Raw genomic sequence first — 19,585 nt, 5'->3', positions numbered from 1 at the left:
TTACATGTGAATTTTGCCATGTTTTTTGCTACAACTAGATATCTTACAAAATAAAGCCGAAAAAGTGGGATGACAATAGTTTGGGCTAAAAGGAAGAATTGGCTTCAGATATGAGGTAAATTTTATTTTTATTGGTAGGATACAATATTAGAAGCATATAGGAGTAGGTAATGTGTGGTGATATGGAAGGATAGTCATTATAAGTGCATAGATACAGAAGAACGTGGATTCCTTAGGGTGCCTTATATCCTTATGTATAAAATCATAACTCACAGAGTTCAGGCAGAGGATATTTTGATTCCCAGAAAGCCAAGCCATTGGCATCAGAGCAGTGTGTTCAAGTACTAGTCCACATCCTTCTGGAAGAATTGTAAGCACAAAACTCAGTCATAGTCTTAGATAAATAAGATAATCAGGTAAATTTCTAATACAGAAATTTCATCAGGGAAACAAAATGAAACAAGGCCATCAGAACAGAGCTTAAATCAGGCCCTGGCTGGTTGGCTCAGTGGTAAAGCATCAGCCTGGTGGTTCTGGGTTTGATTCCTAGTCAGGGCACCCATCTGCTGCCCCAGCCATCCCCCTCGCTTTTCTCTCTCTCCCTCTCTCTCTCTCTTCCCCTCCTGCAGCCATGGTTGCTGAGGATTGCTCCATGGCTTCTGTCTCAGGCACTAAAGAGCTTGGTTGCTGAGCAACAGAGCAACACCACAAATGAGTACAGCATCGCCTCCTAGTGGGCTTGCTGAGTGGATCTCAGTGGGGGTGCATGTGGGAGTCAGTCTCTCCCTCCTTTCCTCTCACTGAATAAAAAATTTTAAAAAGGAACCCAAATCAAAGCTGTATTCCAAGGCCCTGGCCGGTTGGCTCAGTGGTAGAGCGTTGGCCTGGCGTGCAGAAGTCCAGGGTTCGATTCCCGACCAGGGCACACAGGAGAGGCACCCATGTGCTTCTCCACCCCTTCCCCTCTCCTTCCTCTCTTTCTCTCTCTTCCTCTCCCGCAGCCAAGGCTCCATTGGAGCAAAGATGGCCCAGGCGCTGGGGATGGCTCCTTGGCCTCTGCTCCAGGCGCTGGAGTGGCTCTGGTCGCGACAGAGCGACGCCCGGAGGGGCAGAGCATCGCCCCCTGGTGGGCAGAGCATCACCCCCTGGTGGGCGTGCCGGGTGGATCCCAGTCGGGCACATGCGGGAGCCTGTCTGACTGTCTCTCCCCGTTTCCAGCTTCAGAAAAATACAAAAAAGAAAAAAAAAAAGCTGTATTCCATATCTGAAAGCACTTGAATAACATCTCTGGACTCCATTGACGTTAGTCCAGCAATTGAAGTGGTCCTGATTAGAAACACCACATGAGAAAAATAAAAGGCCTGACAACCTTATACAAAGTTAGAGCCAGTGAATTCAAGTGGTCCTATAAAGTCCAGAAGTTGAAACCACTTTGAAATTCTGGTCAAGTTTTTGAAGCCATCTTCTTTTCTACTGCTAGGTTAAACCATATTTAGTGAGCTTTTCAGTATCTCTGACTAAAATAAAGGGTACTAAAACCCAAAGTCATTCATTTTAATATCTTTTTTCTTTAGTTATCCATTTATTTATTCACTCAACAAATGTTTATTGAGGTCAGAAATTTAGTTACACATTATAAATGTTTTCCTAAACATTTAGTCTAATAAGGAAGCCTTACAAAAAACAGAAAATTCCAAAAACCTGAGAAAAGTGCATTAAGTGGAAATAAGATCAATAGAAACAACCAAATCTCTCAAAGGCCTATTATGTCCTTCTGGAAAAATTTACATTTATACTAAGACCTGAAATGTAAATGGCAGTATAGCACAAAAAGTGTTAGAAGGGCATTCCAAGCAGAGAAAAGTACTATGAAAAGGTAGAAAAAGAAAAGTGCTTCAGTATGGCAGAAGGTATGGTTCAAGGGCAAGTGTAAACATGGCTAAAGCAAAAGGGATAAACAGACAAGTCATAAAGACCTGGCAGGGCATTTAAAGAATTTGAAATTCATTCTAATGTAGTAATACACTAATGACAAGTTTTAAGAAGATAACACCGGAGAACAAAATTTTTGTTGCATCCACATAAACACTTGTTCTTACCTAATTCGAGTGTGCTGATCTCAAATCTGACATTAGTTTTTCTCTGTAAGCTACAGGTTTTTTGCAATTCAAGATTTTAGGTTTTCATCTTATTGTAAAATTTTCAACATTTAGTTTAACATAATGAAGTAGAATGTCTTCTTGGACATCATCTTTGTGAAAACATAATAATTTATATAAGGCAGTAAATACACTAATACACTAAAAGATATGATTACATCAGAATTTGTCCACAATTTCAAAATAGAACATATTAAAACATTTATTTTAATCATAAAATTTGCGTAAAACTTATTTAAATTTTATTCAGGCAAAAATTTGCGTTTGTAGCTCTTGCATTTGTGTACTTGTTGAAGACAATCTCATTTGATGCTCCAGCAGTAGTCTGCTCATCACTAACAGCTCCAAGATTTTCGGGAAACTTATCAAGGTGACTGTTCAGGAAGTGAATCTTAACGCTCATGTTACATCCAATGTTGCAGAAAACCAACAGCATCCTTTGAACCAGAAGTTCATAGTTTTCTGCTTTTTTTGTTGCCAAGGAAGTTCTTTGTAACTACCGCAAAAGACTGCCATGCTGCTTTCTTCTCCTTATTCATCTTCCTGGCAAATTCTTCGTCACGTATGAGGGTTCAAATTTGAGGTCCATTGAATACACCTGCTTTTATCTTCTCGAAAGACAAGGCAGGAAAAGCAGAAATAATATGTTGAAAGCATTCATTTTCTCTATTCAAAGCCTGAGCAAACTGCTTCATTAAACCAAGTTTGATGTGAAGTGGGGAAAAATGATCCTGTCTCTATTAACTACAGATTTATTCACAATATTTTGCATCCCTACTTCCGGAGCTTCACGTTTCGGTCACTCTTTCTGTGTCCAGTGTTTCTCCCGAGCTCAGCTGTCCCACAAACACAGAAAGCAAGGATACTTCGTGAACCCTTTCTGTTGTCCTAACAGGAAATTTACCATTTTAAGATCCACACAAATGATCCAGTTATGCTCCTCATACTTCAGAAAATCGAGGACAATTTTTATGTCATTATAATCTTCTCACAGATGAGTTGAATAACCAATCGAAACTGCTGAAAATAGGCAATATATGCACATGTCACAAATGATGAAATATTGCGCCTTTGACATTGAAGTGTGTAACAGCCACATATGTAACAGAAGGTGTCAGGACTATTCTTACATTTATGCCTACTCAAAGAAGCCATGATTCAATCTTAAAACAAAATAGGATGTTTTTATCAGATAATAATTTTTTACATTTAAAAACAACTACAATTATATAAAAGTGATGTTTGTAAAACATTAATTACCTTGTGGTTATGTTTAATCCAAGAGTCGTTTGCCCTTTAACTCCAATTTAAAAACCAATGCATGACATTAACTATAACAAAAAGAAATTAAAATTGCATAAAAACTAGAGCATGCTCCAAAAAAACAGATTTCAGATTTGGAATCAGCGATACAGACATATATAGAAAGAGTTCTGAAACCTTATGCAACAGAAAATGAAAAATAAGATTGTTCCACAATGAATCTAATATGAGTTTTCAAAAGATAACTCTGACTGCTCTGTGGAAAAAAGGATTAGGACTTTGTCTAAAACTTTATGAAATATTATAAAGCTAATAATTGAGTTAAGAAACAATGGTTCTTAGACTACTAATGAAAAAGCAGTTTCCATTGGGTGGTTATGATAAGTAATGCAGAATGTAAGGGTCTGGGTTAAGGTCAAGTCTTAAATTTCCAAGTTGGGTAGGTAGGTAGATTTTGCTACCTGTCATGGAGATGGGAAATATTGCAGAGAAGAAGGGGAAGATATAAAAAATTTACTTTTTGAACAGTTTAATTTGAAATTCGTGTACAGCATCCAAAAAGAAACATGTACAGAAGTGTTGCATGTAGAACATGGAGCTCAGAAGAGAAGTCCAGATTGGAGACACAGATTAAGAGATCTTGACTTAAGTATTGTAATGAAGCCATGTGTGAGGACATCAATGCAGAGATACAATAAAAAAAAGAGGACCTGAAACAGACCTCTTAGCAACAAGTCAAGAATGAAGAGATTATTTCTTCAAAAGAGAATGGCAAAAGAGATAAGAAGACAACTAAAAGGAACTGGTATTATGGAAGTTAACAATAGTGACTCTTGAAAAGGACACAGTGGTTAAGAATGTCAAATATAATTTAGAGGCCAAAAAAGTGAAAAAGTGTTCTTTAGAATTAACAATACTAACATCATTAAAAGCTTTAGGGTAAGTCGTGTTAGCATAATAAAATTGGCAGGCATGTCAGATGAGAAACTTGATGCAGTGAATAGACATCATTTTTTCCTAAAATTGGCTGTGGAGGAACAATATAGCTGACTGTTTGTTGTTAATCATGAGAGAGATTTGAGCATCAAAATATTTATGCCTAGGTTGAGATGTACATTTATTGGTAATGAGTTTTAAAAGCAAATTCTTAATTTGCTTCACACTAAGCATAATGACTAAAGATGTAACTTATAAGCTTGTGTCATTGAAACATGTATTTTTATTCTTTCAAAATAAAACATTTCTCTTTTCTTTTACCTGGTGAAGTCACGAAGGAGAATTTTGACTCTATGGAATGGGCTATAATGGAAACAGTAAGAATGAACTTTCCAGAGACGTGGATATGGGATCTCGTCAGTGTCAAGTGAGCGTTCAATAGTTTTCTCTGTGCTATGTCTTTGTTTTATTTATTTTTTGTTATGATTTATTAAAATTTATTTCTGGGTATATAAAGCACTATCATATTTGTAAAAGATGTAATACCATTCATTTGTATAAGCTGACCACATATTTTATTTTATTTTATTCTCCAGCATTGTTTCTTGTTTATTAATTTTATGCAGATAGATGAAACATTCTTCAATTTTTAAAAAATAATGTAATATAAACCTGACCAGGAGGTGGCGCAGTGGATAGGGCATTGAACTGGGACATGGAGGTACCCAAGTTCGAAACCCCGAGGTCCCCAGCTTGAGCGTGGGCTGATCTAATTTGAGCAAGGCTTACCAGCTTGAGCCCAAGGTCACTGGCTTGATTGAGCAAAGGGTTACTTGGTCTGCTGTAGCCCCTGGTCAAGGCACATATGAGAAAGCAATCAATGAACAACTAAGGTGCCAGAACGAAGAACTGATGCTTCTTATCTCTCTCCCTTCCTGCCTGTCTGTCCCTATCTATCTCCCTCTCTGTCTCTCTCTGTCTCTGTCACCAAAAATGTAATATTTAAAAGAAGGTGACCTTATTAAGGTTAAATTTCATAAAAATAAAGCTCTCAATACCTTCATCTAATGTCTATCTAAACACTGTAACTCAATTTTAACCTTCAGTTACTACTTGTCTTGTTTGCTCTGGACTGAATTTAAGTTTCTGGTTTAGACAAAATATTCATTTTATCAAGACTCTGTTTTTGTAGTTCCTCAGGCTCAGCAAATCTCTCATTCCTCATCCCTGATACTATAACTCGATGGGAGACAAATGGCTTCTGTGTGAATGGTGATGCTGGGTTTGGCATTTCATCAACAATTGCTCTGGAAGTCTCCCAACCTTTCTTTGTTGAAATGACCCTACCCTTTTCAATGGTTCGAAACGAACAATCTGATGTGATTGTCAACGTCTTCAGTTACCTGAATACATGTGTAGAGGTAAGTTGTTCCCTTCACTCTAGAGACAAATTCTAACAAGGGCAAAAAAAAATCCTTCATATTTTCTTTGAATATTGCCATATTCTTTTCATTTTCAAATGCAAAATGGTATTATAAAGTGATGACTTGTTTCCACAGCACTCAAACAAAAACAATTGCTTTCCTTCACAGCCATGATTTAAATACTGCTTTGAGAATATCATTTTATAATATGTGTTCTACTGTATTTATTTTTGTGTGAGAAGAGTCCTTTGGTATCATTTATCTCTGCTAACTTAAAATAGATAAAACAGAATTTTCTCAAGATGGGAGGAGCAATAAAAACAGCTAAGTATTGGCCCTGGCCGGTTGGCTCAGCGGTAGAGCGTCAGCCTGGCGTGCGGGGGACCTGGGTTCGATTCCCGGCCAGGGCACACAGGAGAAGCGCCCATTTGCTTCTCCACCCCACCCCTCTTTCCTCTCTGTCTCTCTCTTCCCCTCCCGCAGCCAAGGCTCCATTGGAGCAAAGATGGCCCGGGCGCTGGGGATGGCTCCTTGGCCTCTGCCCCAGGTGCTAGAGTGGCTCTGGTTGCGGCAGAGCGACGCCCCAGAGGGGCAGAGCATCGCCCCCTGGTGGGCAGAGCTTCGCCCCTGGTGGGCGTGCCGGGTGGATCCCAGTCGGGCGCATGCAGGAGTCTGTCTGACTGTCTCTCCCCGTTTCCAGCTTCAGAAAAATACAAAAAAAAACAAAAAACAGCTAAGTATTTAGAGTGCCACCCTCATTCTCATGACTTCGTTTTAGATTTCTGTTCACCTGGAAGCATCTCAGAATTTTGAAGCAAATATCCGCACCTCTGAAAACAATGGCAGTGAAGTTATTCAAGCTGGAGAGAGGAAAACATATGTCTGGACCCTTATACCTAAGACATTGGGTAAGCAGCTATGTATCTATGCAAATTTCTCATGGGAAATTAACTCATTTTTATTGCCTCTATTTATTTTCCTTAAATTCTCTATACAAACAACATTCTCCATCACATTTTTAATTCTATTTTTTAATCTTCAATTAAAAATTTATTTTTATAATCTAATTTCTGGTAGTTAATATTTGTATAAAAGTACATTGTGGTCAAAATATAATATATATGTTAGTTAATATGTATGACTTTTCAAGTCTATATAAACTATACCAAATGAAAGCCATTTTCATTAATGTTGACCAATTTCCTTTACTTCTAGTTTGTTTTCTTACCTATCATCATGAACACATGTCACCTATACAAAAATTGTTCCTCAATCACAATGATTGCCAGGATTTGCAAATTTACTAAATATATCAAGAGACCCCAATATCACAGAACACTTAAGTGAGAATCAAACACCAAGAAGCATTGTCTCAGTGCATATTACCTGCAATATAGAAAAATAAATCTGTTCTGACCAGGCAGTGGCACAGTGGATAAAGCGTCAGACTAGGATACAGAGGACCCAGGTTCGAGACCTCGAGGTCACCAGCTTGAGCGCGGGCTCATCTGGTTTGAGCAAAGCCACCAGCTTGGACCCAAGGTTGCTGGCTCGAGCAAGGAGTTACTTGGTGTTCTGTAACCCCACGGTCAAGGCACATATGAGAAAGCAATCAATGAACAACTAAGGTGTCGCAACGAGAAACTAATGATTGATGCTTCTCATCTCTCTTCGTTCCTGTCTGTATGTCCCTATCTCTGACTCTCTCTGGATGTCTCTGTAAAAAAAAAAAAAAAAAAGAAAATTAAAAAAAAAAAGAAAAGAAAAATAAATCTGTAGCCATCTTCTTAAAAACATAAGGAAAAAGTTAGAGTCCAGGAAACAAAGAATAACAGATGTGGAAGATGCATGATGGTTATCATCACTAATTTTAAAAATTGTCATTAAAATTTTATTTCATGTCCCATATTTATTGTGTTTGTTTGAGTTATTAACTTATTGGGGTGACATTGGTTAAAAAATTATATAGGTTTCAAGTGTACGATTCTATGATACATCATATATATTAATTGTACTGTGTGTTCACCACCCCAGGTCAAGTCTCCTTCCATCACCAATAAAGAGTATTTTTTAGATTACTTTACCTGTGATGTTTATCTGCCTAAGACTACTTTTCCTATTAGATTTTAAGTTTCTGAATTTTTCTTGCTACACAAGGTCTTAAAAATCTTCTTATCCTGGCAATTAAGATAGAATACTGTACTGGCATGTAGTTTTATGCCATTAAGTGGGGGACACAGTTCTAAAAGTGAAGTTCCAAGGTTTTCTTTTAAAGAAACAAAAAGCAAGAATAGTATTTTGGTTGTGTATATAGATATATAAGTATATAGGTAATATTAAACCAAAAGAATTATGTTTTTAATCCTCTAATTTTTACAAGTAAAGAAACCAGAGTTTAGTTTTGAGTACCTGGCCTATGATATCCCAGGGAGTTAAAAAAAAAAAAAAAGATTTCTTGCTAGCATTTGATTTAAGTCCAATGCTCTTTCCACTATCTCGTATTTTATTATTTTTGTTTATATAATCTTGGGATAAGTTAGGAGCCCTGATTATCTGATATTATGGCCCTATATTGTTCTATATAACCTTTATAAACAATATCAAAGAATCTTCTCACTTGGCTTTGTAGAATTATTTTTCCTCAAAATTTCTTAAGTTCTAATTAAGAAAATAAATCACTTATTTAATATAAGAAATCTTAAAACAAGTAAAACAGAATATATTAAATTATTTCCTGTCAGAAGAAAGAGGAAGGTATTTTTGTCTAAGCAAAAATATGATTGAATTTAGTTTATCCAATTCAAAATGTGGTTCACAGGCTCTTCAAATTCCCCATTATAGAAATGGCCAGTTATGAATTTAACCTATGTTTGGAAATGTTTTGTAGGTAAAATGAATATCACTGTAGTTGCTGAGTCCAAACAAAGCAGTGCTTGCCCAAATGGAACAACTGAGCAACAAAACCTAAACTGGAAAGATACTGTGGTCAAGAGTTTGTTGGTAGAGGTATGTACATACAAAACTATCAAGTTTTTCCAGATAAGAAATAAACAGTATATAATAAGTTAAATATTAAAAGACATTCTCTTTGAAGAGATTTAATTGACCATAGTTACTTATGACATAAGACATGACATTTTAAATAATTTCAAACAATTCACCCTTCTCTTAACTAACACCTGACCCAGGACCATAAAATTTATCACTTAATACAGACTTGATGACTTTTTGTTTGCTCCTGACCCATGATGTTTCTTGTGTACTTATTATTCATCACTTCCCTTTTTTTTTTTTTTTTTAACTTACTCAAATCCAAGACAAATCTATTTGTCCTACAGTTTTATGTTGTTTCCACCATCCTCACCTGTTGGCCTGTTTCTGCTCTGTGAGACCCTTTGTCTATTAGGGATGCTAGACAGAATCAGAGGAGTTCAAAGTGTCCTGAAATGACATCAAAGTTATCTCTTTCCAAACTATGGGAACACAGGGTTTAAAATGGATATTGGTAATGCACAGTGACTTTCAGACATAAACAGAAGGGGACCATGACTGGATCTTCTTTTGAGATAAGCATGTCCAGCTATACGTATGTAAGCTGATGCTTGATTTCCTTTATACAAGGATGATCCAGACTCATTATTTTGTGCTTATTTTTGTTTACTCTTTGACAGCCCGAAGGTATTGAAAAAGAAGTGACTCAAAGTTTCCTTATCTGTACAAAAGGTAAGAGGATCTTTTAAGTGGTCAGATTAGTCCTAAAGAATATTTATCAACACTTATCATACTGGGTACATTCAAGATTTCATTCTAAATAACTAATGGAAGATTTTTTTATTTTTTGTCCTATCTTTATGGTAGAATTTGAGCCAACAAAAACTATAGTATTTATGATATTTTCTTCCTTTTTTTTTTTTAGTTCACCCAACTCATTGATCTACCACAGCCTATTTTTACTCTCTTGTATGTTTTTGCCTTCTTTTATCAGCTGACTATAACACATAATGCAACCTTTGCTTTTGTACTCATGGAATGAAATAATCCATTGATAAATTACTGCCCCTCGATTGTCTGCTTAATGACCATAACAGCTATTGTTTTATCTGGATGATAATGATATGATCTTAGTGTCTAATAGGCATCTCCAAGATTTACCTATTGTGTATATTATTATATATGTCATGATCAGTAGTTTTTGACACTTTTTATACCAAAGTAGTATAGGCACTGAACTAACGGACAATAGGGGCTATTATCTAACACACAGATGTATATACCACTTCTGAATGTATTATTATTCTAAGCCAGATCAAAACTTCAAATTTATCTCTTCTAACAAACAATTGGTAAAATAAAAATAAATAATGTAATATATTTCATAATACAGTTGTCCCACCAGTCATCACATTATTTATTTTCTTGATATTTTTTTTCCAGACACCAAAGCTTCCAAGCCAATTGTTTTGGATTTGCCAAACAATGTGGTAGAAGGATCAGCCAGGGCCTTTTTCACTGTTGTGGGTAAGTTGGGTAAATTTCACAGTGACCTGAAAATCTTGATTGAGATGATCTTTACAATGTCTTTTAAATAACAAGATGGAGAAAATGTCTTATGCTATCATTAAAGAGAATCATTGTTGAGGATTGTTCTCTAAACTTGTTTCCACATGGGAATCTGAAGGAACTGCAGCAGCACTGTTTTCAAATCCATGTTCCTGGGACACATTTGTTCTGGTGGATGATAACTGGTGTTTAGAAAACAAAGAGTTTATTGTAGTTTATTAATCTGAAATATTAAACTCCTCCTTGGAGAATCAGAATAATGTTTATTATAAATGCTGGAAATTTTTTCAGCAATAGGAGAAATCTGATTTACAAAATTCAAACCTCTTTATCATTAGCAATAATACTTTTGGGGAAAGGTTTAGATTACAGTTTACAGTTCATAAGGTCAGTTTCTCAAAAACAAACAAGCAAGCAAACTCACTTTCATAACCTTCTCCTCTCTGGTAATGAGATTTTTCAGAAACAGTTTTTATGTCAGAAACTCCTTTAATTTCACCTTTCATGTCTGTCTCCTCTTTAGAATTACTTCATGAAAATTTTCCTTGTTTCCACATTTTAGACTCAATTTAAAATATTTTCTACTTCTACTATGCCTCTCTAATCTATAGTTTTTAATGCTCAGATCCCGTTTTAATTAAGTGACTTCCTGCTTTCCTTTTTAGGGGATGTTTTAGGGCTTGCAATGCAGAATCTGGAGAATCTCCTCCAGATGCCCTACGGATGTGGAGAGCAGAATATCGCCCTGCTAGCGTCTGATACCTATGTCATTGATTATCTGAAATCTACTAAACAATTATCAGAGGAAGTTAAATCTAAGGCTTTATTTTTCTTATCTAACGGTGAGAAGATTTAAGTAATTTCTGTCCATAATAGATGAAATCAGTTGTTACTGATACTAAGATGTCAAAAAAATTTTATGATAAGGTCCTGTCATGGGGGAAAGTGGAATGGGAGTACTCTGAGTTTGAGCTGTGTTTTTGGTTTTTGCTTTAGGTATTTTCAGGAGCTTTTTTTTTTTCTGAAGTTGGAAACAGGGAGGCAGTCAGACAGACTCCCACATGCGCCCGACCAGGATCCACCCGGCACGCCCACCAGGGGGCGATGTTCTGCCCATCTGGGCTGTTGCTCTGTTGCAACCAGAGCCATTCTAGCGCATGAGACAGAGGCCACAGAGCCATCCTCAGCACCTGGGCCAACTTTGCTCTCCAATGGAGCCTTGGCTGCAAGAGGGGAAGAGAGAGACAGAGAGGAAGGAGAGGGGGAGGGGTGGAGAAGCAGATGGGCTCTTCTCCTGTGTGCCCTGGCCGGGAATCGAACCTGGGACTCCTGCATGCCAGTCCAACGCTCTACCACTGAGCCACCAGCCAGGGCCTTTTGGGGGCTTTTTTAGACTTCAATACTTTGTGGTCATTAGTTTCACAATTTAAAACTGTAACATTTCAAATTCAGTGGTTTTTTTTAGTGCTACCAAACTACTTTGTTTGTTGTTTCTATTAATAGTAGCTAGATATGGTTCATTTATAACTTCTGTATTTATTTTTCAATTGTGTTTCATTGTTATGAAGTGATTGGATTTATATGTAGGGAAAAGCTGTATAAACCTTGTACAATGTGGTATTAGAAAAAGTCCAGGTGTATGATTTATTTGTGTTTTCTTTTCAAGAGAACAAAATAACCTTAATGAAATTTTGGAAATACTAGTTATTGAGCTAGGGTCAATCACATGTAATATCATTTTTGTGTGTGATTTTATTCTTTTATTGTTATAACCATATTGTCACATAGCATCATTAAAATCCCATAAGATAGAAGTTATTTTTTCTCAGTATGGATAGAGAACCTGAGTTTCAGAAATTAAATTGAAATGATCATCTAATAATTTATGTCTAACAACAAAACACAGGGTTTGTAGTATATCATTCTTTTCTTCTAAGTTTCTTAGATTAAAAAATAATTTTTTTTACAATGTTGTATTTTAGGCTACCAAAAACAGTTGTCTTTCAAAAACTCTGATGGCTCATATAGTGTGTTTTGGCAGAAGAATCAGAAAGGAAGCCTATGGTGAGACATGAAATTTTTTATTTTAAATAATGTAGAATGTGAAAAGGGCTGATGAGAAAATGAGAAGAGTTGAGTTCAGTGGAAATTTAAAAGCAAAGTGAGTTTCAAAGTGAATTTTCAGAAGTATATCAGATAATACTAAAATATTGATTATTTGAGTTCTGATATAATATAACTAGTCTCATGGAAAATTTAATGACAGCTGTTTGTTAACTCCATGGAAATGCCACAACTTAGTCTGAATTTCTCAGAGTCCTATGTAGATTCAGGGGAGTAGAACTAGATGCCCCCAAAGCATCTAATTACACCCACTCTCTTAACACATATGGATAATCTAATGAACAACTGGTATATATCAAGAATTTTGTGTATAAACTACTCATTTTTTCACATATTGCTATTTAAAACATTTTACTGACCTAAAGGAAAGAGCCACTATCAATATTCATTGCAGTCAACATTAACCAAATTAAATTAGCCCATTACCAATAGGGAGCAATAGTGATGAATTTGGTGAGCGGCTGACATTACCATTTCTTTCTTATCTAACTTTTGTCTAACTGATGGTGTGCATTACAGGCTCAGTGCTTTTACTTTTAAGACATTAGAGGGCATGAAGAAATATGTTTTCATTGATGAACAAGTTCAACAACAGACTTTGATCTGGCTTTCAAGCAAACAGGGAAACAATGGCTGCTTTAAAAGTGATGGCAAGCTTTTCAACAATGCCTGGGAGGTAAGAGACTAACAGAAGTAGGTTTTCCTTGCTCTTTTGTGTTGCCTACCTCCCCTAACTCTGGGCCAAATACTATAGAACTTGAATATCTTTTCTTGTGAATACTACTCCTTCTGAATCTGCTGCAAGCATAAGTTTGTGGTATATTAGTCAACAACATTACACTAGATGAAAGGTAGAAACTGTGGACGAACTGAAAACACAAGGCTAGTGTGCTCTGAAAGAACATTTATTTTAAACGCCTGGGTATAGGCATACCAAGATGGACCAAAAGCTGTGTTGCCCATTGGGAGGGTTAGAGTAATGTTTTTATAGCTCAGTCAGGGGTCTTGGAAAAAGCGGCTGACGTCATTGTCTCTATAGGTACAAGGTAATATTTTTTTGTATGTAGATTGGAGTGGGGCCACAGTTTCTCCAAACTGTTTATCTCTCGGCTCAACTGTCTAAAGGAGGCCAGCCAAGGCTTCAAACAAGCCAGTTTGCCCTCCTCCCACTGGTTTGCACTGCCGTTGGAATAGGGGGTCTGATCTATCGCAAGACAGCTATCAGAAGACAGAGCCTCTGAGCCTGTGGCTAGGTTTTTACAAACAACTATTGTGATTTAAACTCCCCTTATTGCCAGGTCCCTTCACAATGTAAGCTTTCCCTGACTTTCCTGCAAAGGTAAACTTTCTGCTCCATTTCAAAGTGAAGGCCAGAAAGCCATTAAGCAAGAGAATAGCAAGCCAATTAACTACAATCTCACAGTGGGGACTCTAGGTTTAAAGGCACCCTGAACCCAAACCTTACACTAGATACAACCTCTCACAAATCGGTTAGCTGCCTTACTATCTTGAGCCCTTTCATAAAACCAATTTATTTCAAGACTAAACTAGACATAGGAGAATGGGAAAGAAATGGAACTTAGAGAGGAAACATTCATAAATTTAAAGCCAGAAGATATGTTAAGGAAGGGGGTCTTGAGTAGGTAGTTCACTCGTATTCAGGGGTGACAAGAATGTTCAGGGAGTCTACAGCCATACCACTCTGAACGCTCCCCATCTCGTCTGATCTCGGAAGCTAAGCAGGGTCGGGCCTGGTTAGTACTTGGATAGGAGAATGTTCAGGGAGAGTATCTAGTGATTTTTACATTGTTTCAATGAAGCACTCTTCCAATACCTTTTCAAGTCAAAGCAAGAAGACCTAACATGCCCTAGATCAAAATGCAAATGAGATTATGTCTTTGACAGTAATAACTTCTTCCATTTTCCTATCCAATTTAAATAAATCACTAGGCATTTTCCCTCTGGTTTTCCTTTGTTTGTAGATTGCCCACCTCCATCCGTCCTCAGTGTCCTTTATTCCCCTAATCTTTGTATTTTTCTCTGTAAATCCCTGATAATAATGTTTTACCATGGCCTGATACCTTCTGAAATCTCCTGAGCTTTTCCTTTGTGTTCTTTGTCATCACCACTGCTGTTCTTGGAGCTTGGAACGTGAAGCTAATTCACTTCAGATAATGGATGAATGGCAAGTGTGCACTGTATTTAATTGTAATGTGAATTGTTTTCAAATTGCTTTATTATTATGTAGTGTGGACAAAATGTCTTTCAACCAGTTAAAACTTATTCCTCAGAGCAGAAGGCCACTGATAGAGAATAGCACTTGTTCTTTTGTAGAAGCTCAAAATTTTTCATGTTCTTTTTCTAAAACATCTCCACATTTCTTCTTATTGAATTCATTACTGGTCACTATTTTAGTTTGTCTGATCTTGCCAAATCTGTTTTCCATCACCGTGTGTGTTTGTGTGTATTTGCATTTTGAATTGGACAGAAGAAAGAAGCAAGGAAAAAATTAAAACTTCCCGTAAATTAAGTGGGTAGTTTGGGTCCCTACATTTTAAAGCCCCAACATTTGCAGTTATTTATACTTTGGCAACTGAGCTTTTCAGAAATATTTTTTTCTGAAGAAGAGAGAAGTCAGCTTTTACTTAAATAAATGAAACAAGGGGTTTAGGCTAGATCAGTGAATCCCACATGCCATCTGAGTGTTATCTCCATCAGTATTACTATAGCACCCATTAAAATTCATTTTCTTATAGAGTACCTTATTTCTGACTCAGAATCAGAATCTCTTGTGTGGATATGGGTTTACGTCATGCTCAAGTTCCCCTGGGTACTTTTATGTACAGTCAGTTTGCGAACCACATAGCTTACAAATGTTTTTCTAATTTCACACCACAAGAATCCAAGACTTGATCATTGTTACCTCCTGGGATATTTTTCCAGGGATGTTTAGGAAGCTTTATGCCATAAGAAATTCTTTGTTTGCTCTTTCAAATTAGTACCAAATAAAATAAAATTGACTCTTCATATGAATTCTTTGGAATTCATGCTGAATAACAGTCCACATAAATACAGTTATATATGTTATTAACTCTCTGAGTAGTATGAACGTTCATTTATGCCCTCATGCCTCCTGACCATCCAGAGTGTGATTGTACAAAAAATTTTATTTTAAAAATGTATAAGACAAAATTAAAAAATGGCAAATGTATGTTCTTCTTGTTTACATAAATTGATTATCAAACAAATATGATTTTAAATTAATAAAACTATAACTGGAACTAATTTCATTTTTGAAAAAAAAATCACTCCTAGGAATGAGCGAGCATGAAAATAACTCACTACTCCAAGGGTTCAGTATACTTGAGGTTAATTGTATGTTTTATTTCATTCTCACATTGGATCTTGATAGATTTTGCTCAGATAGTATCAGTTAATGACAATTTAATTTAAAAAAAATACACAGCCTGACCAGGCAGTGGCGCAATAAATAGAGCATCAGACTGGGATGCAGAGGACCCAGGTTTGAGACCCCGAGGTTGCCAGTTTGAGCGCAGGCTCATCTGGTTTGAGCAAAGCTCACCAGCTTGGACCCAAGGTCGCTGGCTTGAGCAAGGGGTTACTCACTCTGCTGTAGCCCCACGGTCAAGGCACATATGAGAAAGCAATCAATGAACAACTAAGGTGTCGCAACGAAAAACTAATGATTGATGCTTCTCATCTCCATTCCTGTATGTCTGTCCCTATCTATCCCTCTCTCTGACTCTCTCTCTGTCTCTGTAAAAAAAACCAAAAAAAAAAAACCACATTGTCAGGTATTTTTTATGAATAATGTATACTGCTCACAAAAATTAGGGGATATTTCAAAATGAATATGAAGCGATAAAATATCCCCTAATTTCTGTGAGAAATATAATTATTTCAGTGTTTCTTTTATACCTTGTTTTATTTCAGATGAAGCTATTCTTTTGTGCTCTATTCTCCTGACCCATTGTTCCTTGATGTTTAGGAGGAAGAAGAAGAGGACATTTTACTCACTGCATATATTATTGGAGCATTCCTTGAAGCTGGGCTCAATTTTACTGTAAGGATTCTCACCATCTTTTCTTTTCCATCAGCTGAATGCATATTAAATAGACTGTGAAACAACAAGGATTTTAAATTCTTATACTGGATGAAACATTAAAAGAACATTTCATTCATTAGTTCTCTCTAAATTGATGGTATTGAAGCTTTTTTTCATTCATGGAAACCTTTGATGATCATTGTTGGGATTTTCCCCAGGGAGAATAAACATATGTACACGTACAGGAGGTTCCATACCATTTTAAGTATTTGTATATTTCCTGAAGATTAAGAATCCTAAGTATAACCATACCCTAATATTCTGTTTCTCCAACCAGTTCACTGTGTAAACATTTCACCCTCAGTGTTGTTTATCCTGGCTGCCTCCCAATCCAAAAGTCGAATTATCTGATTGCATAATCTATTCCTGAAAGAAGATACCGGAAACTTTCAGGGCCATTGTACACTTCAAAAATCACCTTCAGAAATATAAACTTCTATTTTAGGTATTAGAATAAAATATCCTAGGTCTAAAAATAAATTTGTATTCTTTGCCACAAATTAAAAATGTATATTATTAACTAAACTGTGACTAATCAATTATAGAAATCAGCACTTTCAGATTTTTAAAATTTTATTTCTCAAATACTAGCAATCCATTTAAAATTTATTTTTTGACATTTATAAAGTACAATACATATGTATGTATGTATATATATGTGAATAGGTTTGTATATAAGTATACTTCAAGGATATATTCTATACGGTATAAACAATGATTAGTTTAATATTCAGCAGGCTTATAAAGTGTTCAGGTACTATTTTATAATATATTGTTTTTCTGTATGACTAGTTTCCTGCTCTAAGACATGGGCTTTTTTGCCTGGAGGAAGCATTGGAAAATGGTGTCACCAGTGGCTATAATCATGCAATGCTAGCTTATGCTTTTGCATTAGCTGGAAAAGAGAAGCAAGTACAATCCTTACTCCAGATCCTGGATCAATCTGCTACAAAAATAAGTAAGTATTATTATTTACTTTTGCTACTAGAGGTGACCTTAAAAATAGTGTTGTAACTTACTTGCCAATCATACAGGAACTCTCCCTTCACTAGTGTATTTCTATTTCTCTTATCAAATTTCTCTTAAGAAAAAAAAATTCTCTTAAGAATATTTCTGATAGTTCTTTATCTTTAAAGAACATTTTGTATATATGTGCTCTAACTTTGTACCAGTGCCTCATTTAACACTCCAGACAGCTGAAATGCAGGCTAAGAGACATGCCTGCCCGGCCCAAGCCTGTAACTCCTTGATGATGTACCTTGGTCCCAAGCACAGTCCTCTCCCTGGAGCAGCTCCTGTCCTGGGGCTGCAAACATCAAGGAAGTATGGAGATAGACACCCTCTTAGAGGGGGAGCCTAGAGGCACCAAGGCCTCCCTTGAGGAAATAATGTCTTTTTTTCCTTGTGTTATCCCTCCATATTAAACATGATATAAAGTTACCTAGTTCATGACAAATACATGATAAATCTTAAAAAATTGGGTTTTTTTTGTTTTCTAAATTGTAATAAAACATTCAAAAGAAAGATGACTGTGATTTTGAGGTGACTAATGAGCTCGTTTTTTACATTGTTAGGCTACTCTAGAACTTCTTACATCCTAAGTATGTCCGATAATGAATATATATATATTCCATTTTTTGCTTTCTCTTTTCTACTAGTTTCTTCTTAAATGAGTAAAATAAAGGAAATCAAGCATTGTGGCCATGCCATAGATATCAATAATAAAAACTGTTTGTAAAACTGAATCACATACCACTTTTCACCTTAGGAAGATGCTTTTTAAAGCTGTATTAGTTTTGTAAGGCTGCCATGCAAAATACCACAGGCTAGATGGCTTAAACAACTTAAAATTTATTTTTTCATAGATTTAGATGATAGAATTCCAGTATCAGGGTGTCAGCAGATGAGGTTTCTTCTGGGGCTTTATTCTTGGTTTATAGATGGTCATCATCTCCTGTGTATTTACATTGTGTTTGTTTTTTTCTGTGTGTATACATCCCTGATATCCCTTTCATGTGTCCCCATTTTTCTTCTTATAAAGGCACAAATCACATTAGATTAGGGCACACTCTAATGGCCTCATTTTAACTTAATTACTTCTTTGAAGGCTCTATCTCCAAATACATTCACATTCTGATGTTCTGGAGAATAGGACTTGAATGTAAATTTTGAGGGACACAGTCCACCCCATAATAGAGTTCAAAGATAGAATTTGCATCGGTCTTTCTTTTTTTGTGAAATTTTTTTCTTTTTCTCAGATAATGTGATATATTGGGAAAGAGCTAAGAAACCCAAGACAGAAGCATCCCTATTCTTTACTCCTCGAGCACCTTCTGCTGAGACTGAGAAGACTTGCTATGTGCTGTTGACCATCATTTCCCAAAAATCTCCTGACCTCACCTATGCCAGTAAGATTGTGCAGTGGCTTGCCCAACAAATGAATTCCCACGGAGGCTTCTCATCTACCCAGGTAATTGGTGCGGGTATGATATTAATAATAATATGCAAAATATACTGCTCTACAGTAGTCTAGACAGCAAAGATAATCATAAGAAACACTTGCCGAGAGAAAGGATATTTGCTGTTATAAATTCTATTCTATTATGTTAATACCTATTTATTGGTCAGTTCTTGTATATATGGGTTCTACCAGGAATTCTCTATGTACCAATTAATTAAATGAAGTCCTTTTTCAAGGTATTTGTGCCTGATTTATATTTTACACAGATAAAATATAAGTCTAGAACGGATTGTTGTCATAAACACCAGGGCCTTGGTGATAAGTTAAATATCTAATGATATTATGGTCAAACTACATATCAACCAAGAAGTACTTTTCTCTATGTCTGTTGTCTGCACCTTAGGAAAAGCAGGTGAAATAAATGACTCTCAAAAGAAATAGGTATGAAAACAATGATATATGTCTTTCCTTAACAGGAAAAATAATTAATTGCAAAGAACTGCAGTTTCATTCCCCTGGGGAAAATCTTCAC

At 36.1% G+C, this 19,585-nt stretch overlaps 1 protein-coding gene across 1 annotated transcript in view; it reads left to right on the top strand.

The window, feature by feature from the left end:
• LOC136385025 (ovostatin homolog 2-like) overlaps window positions 1-19,585 on the top strand; it is a 46,948-nt gene that overhangs the window by 22,014 nt on the left and 5,349 nt on the right. Inside the window, exons 18-29 of the mRNA XM_066355783.1 lie at window positions 4,689-4,785; window positions 5,551-5,779; window positions 6,561-6,690; window positions 8,670-8,788; window positions 9,454-9,505; window positions 10,217-10,300; window positions 11,008-11,184; window positions 12,325-12,406; window positions 12,986-13,142; window positions 16,476-16,550; window positions 17,385-17,550; window positions 18,851-19,062. Of these exons, the coding sequence (XP_066211880.1) occupies window positions 4,689-4,785; window positions 5,551-5,779; window positions 6,561-6,690; window positions 8,670-8,788; window positions 9,454-9,505; window positions 10,217-10,300; window positions 11,008-11,184; window positions 12,325-12,406; window positions 12,986-13,142; window positions 16,476-16,550; window positions 17,385-17,550; window positions 18,851-19,062 (1,580 nt within the window). The remainder of the gene's footprint in view (window positions 1-4,688; window positions 4,786-5,550; window positions 5,780-6,560; window positions 6,691-8,669; window positions 8,789-9,453; window positions 9,506-10,216; window positions 10,301-11,007; window positions 11,185-12,324; window positions 12,407-12,985; window positions 13,143-16,475; window positions 16,551-17,384; window positions 17,551-18,850; window positions 19,063-19,585) is intronic.

The sequence above is a fragment of the Saccopteryx leptura genome, chromosome 1 (genome assembly GCF_036850995.1).
Source record: "Saccopteryx leptura isolate mSacLep1 chromosome 1, mSacLep1_pri_phased_curated, whole genome shotgun sequence".
In the NCBI taxonomy this organism is placed as follows: Eukaryota; Metazoa; Chordata; class Mammalia; order Chiroptera; family Emballonuridae; genus Saccopteryx; species Saccopteryx leptura.
The sequence above is the reverse complement of the archived record's forward strand: the minus strand, read 5'-3'. Positions and strand labels throughout refer to the sequence as shown.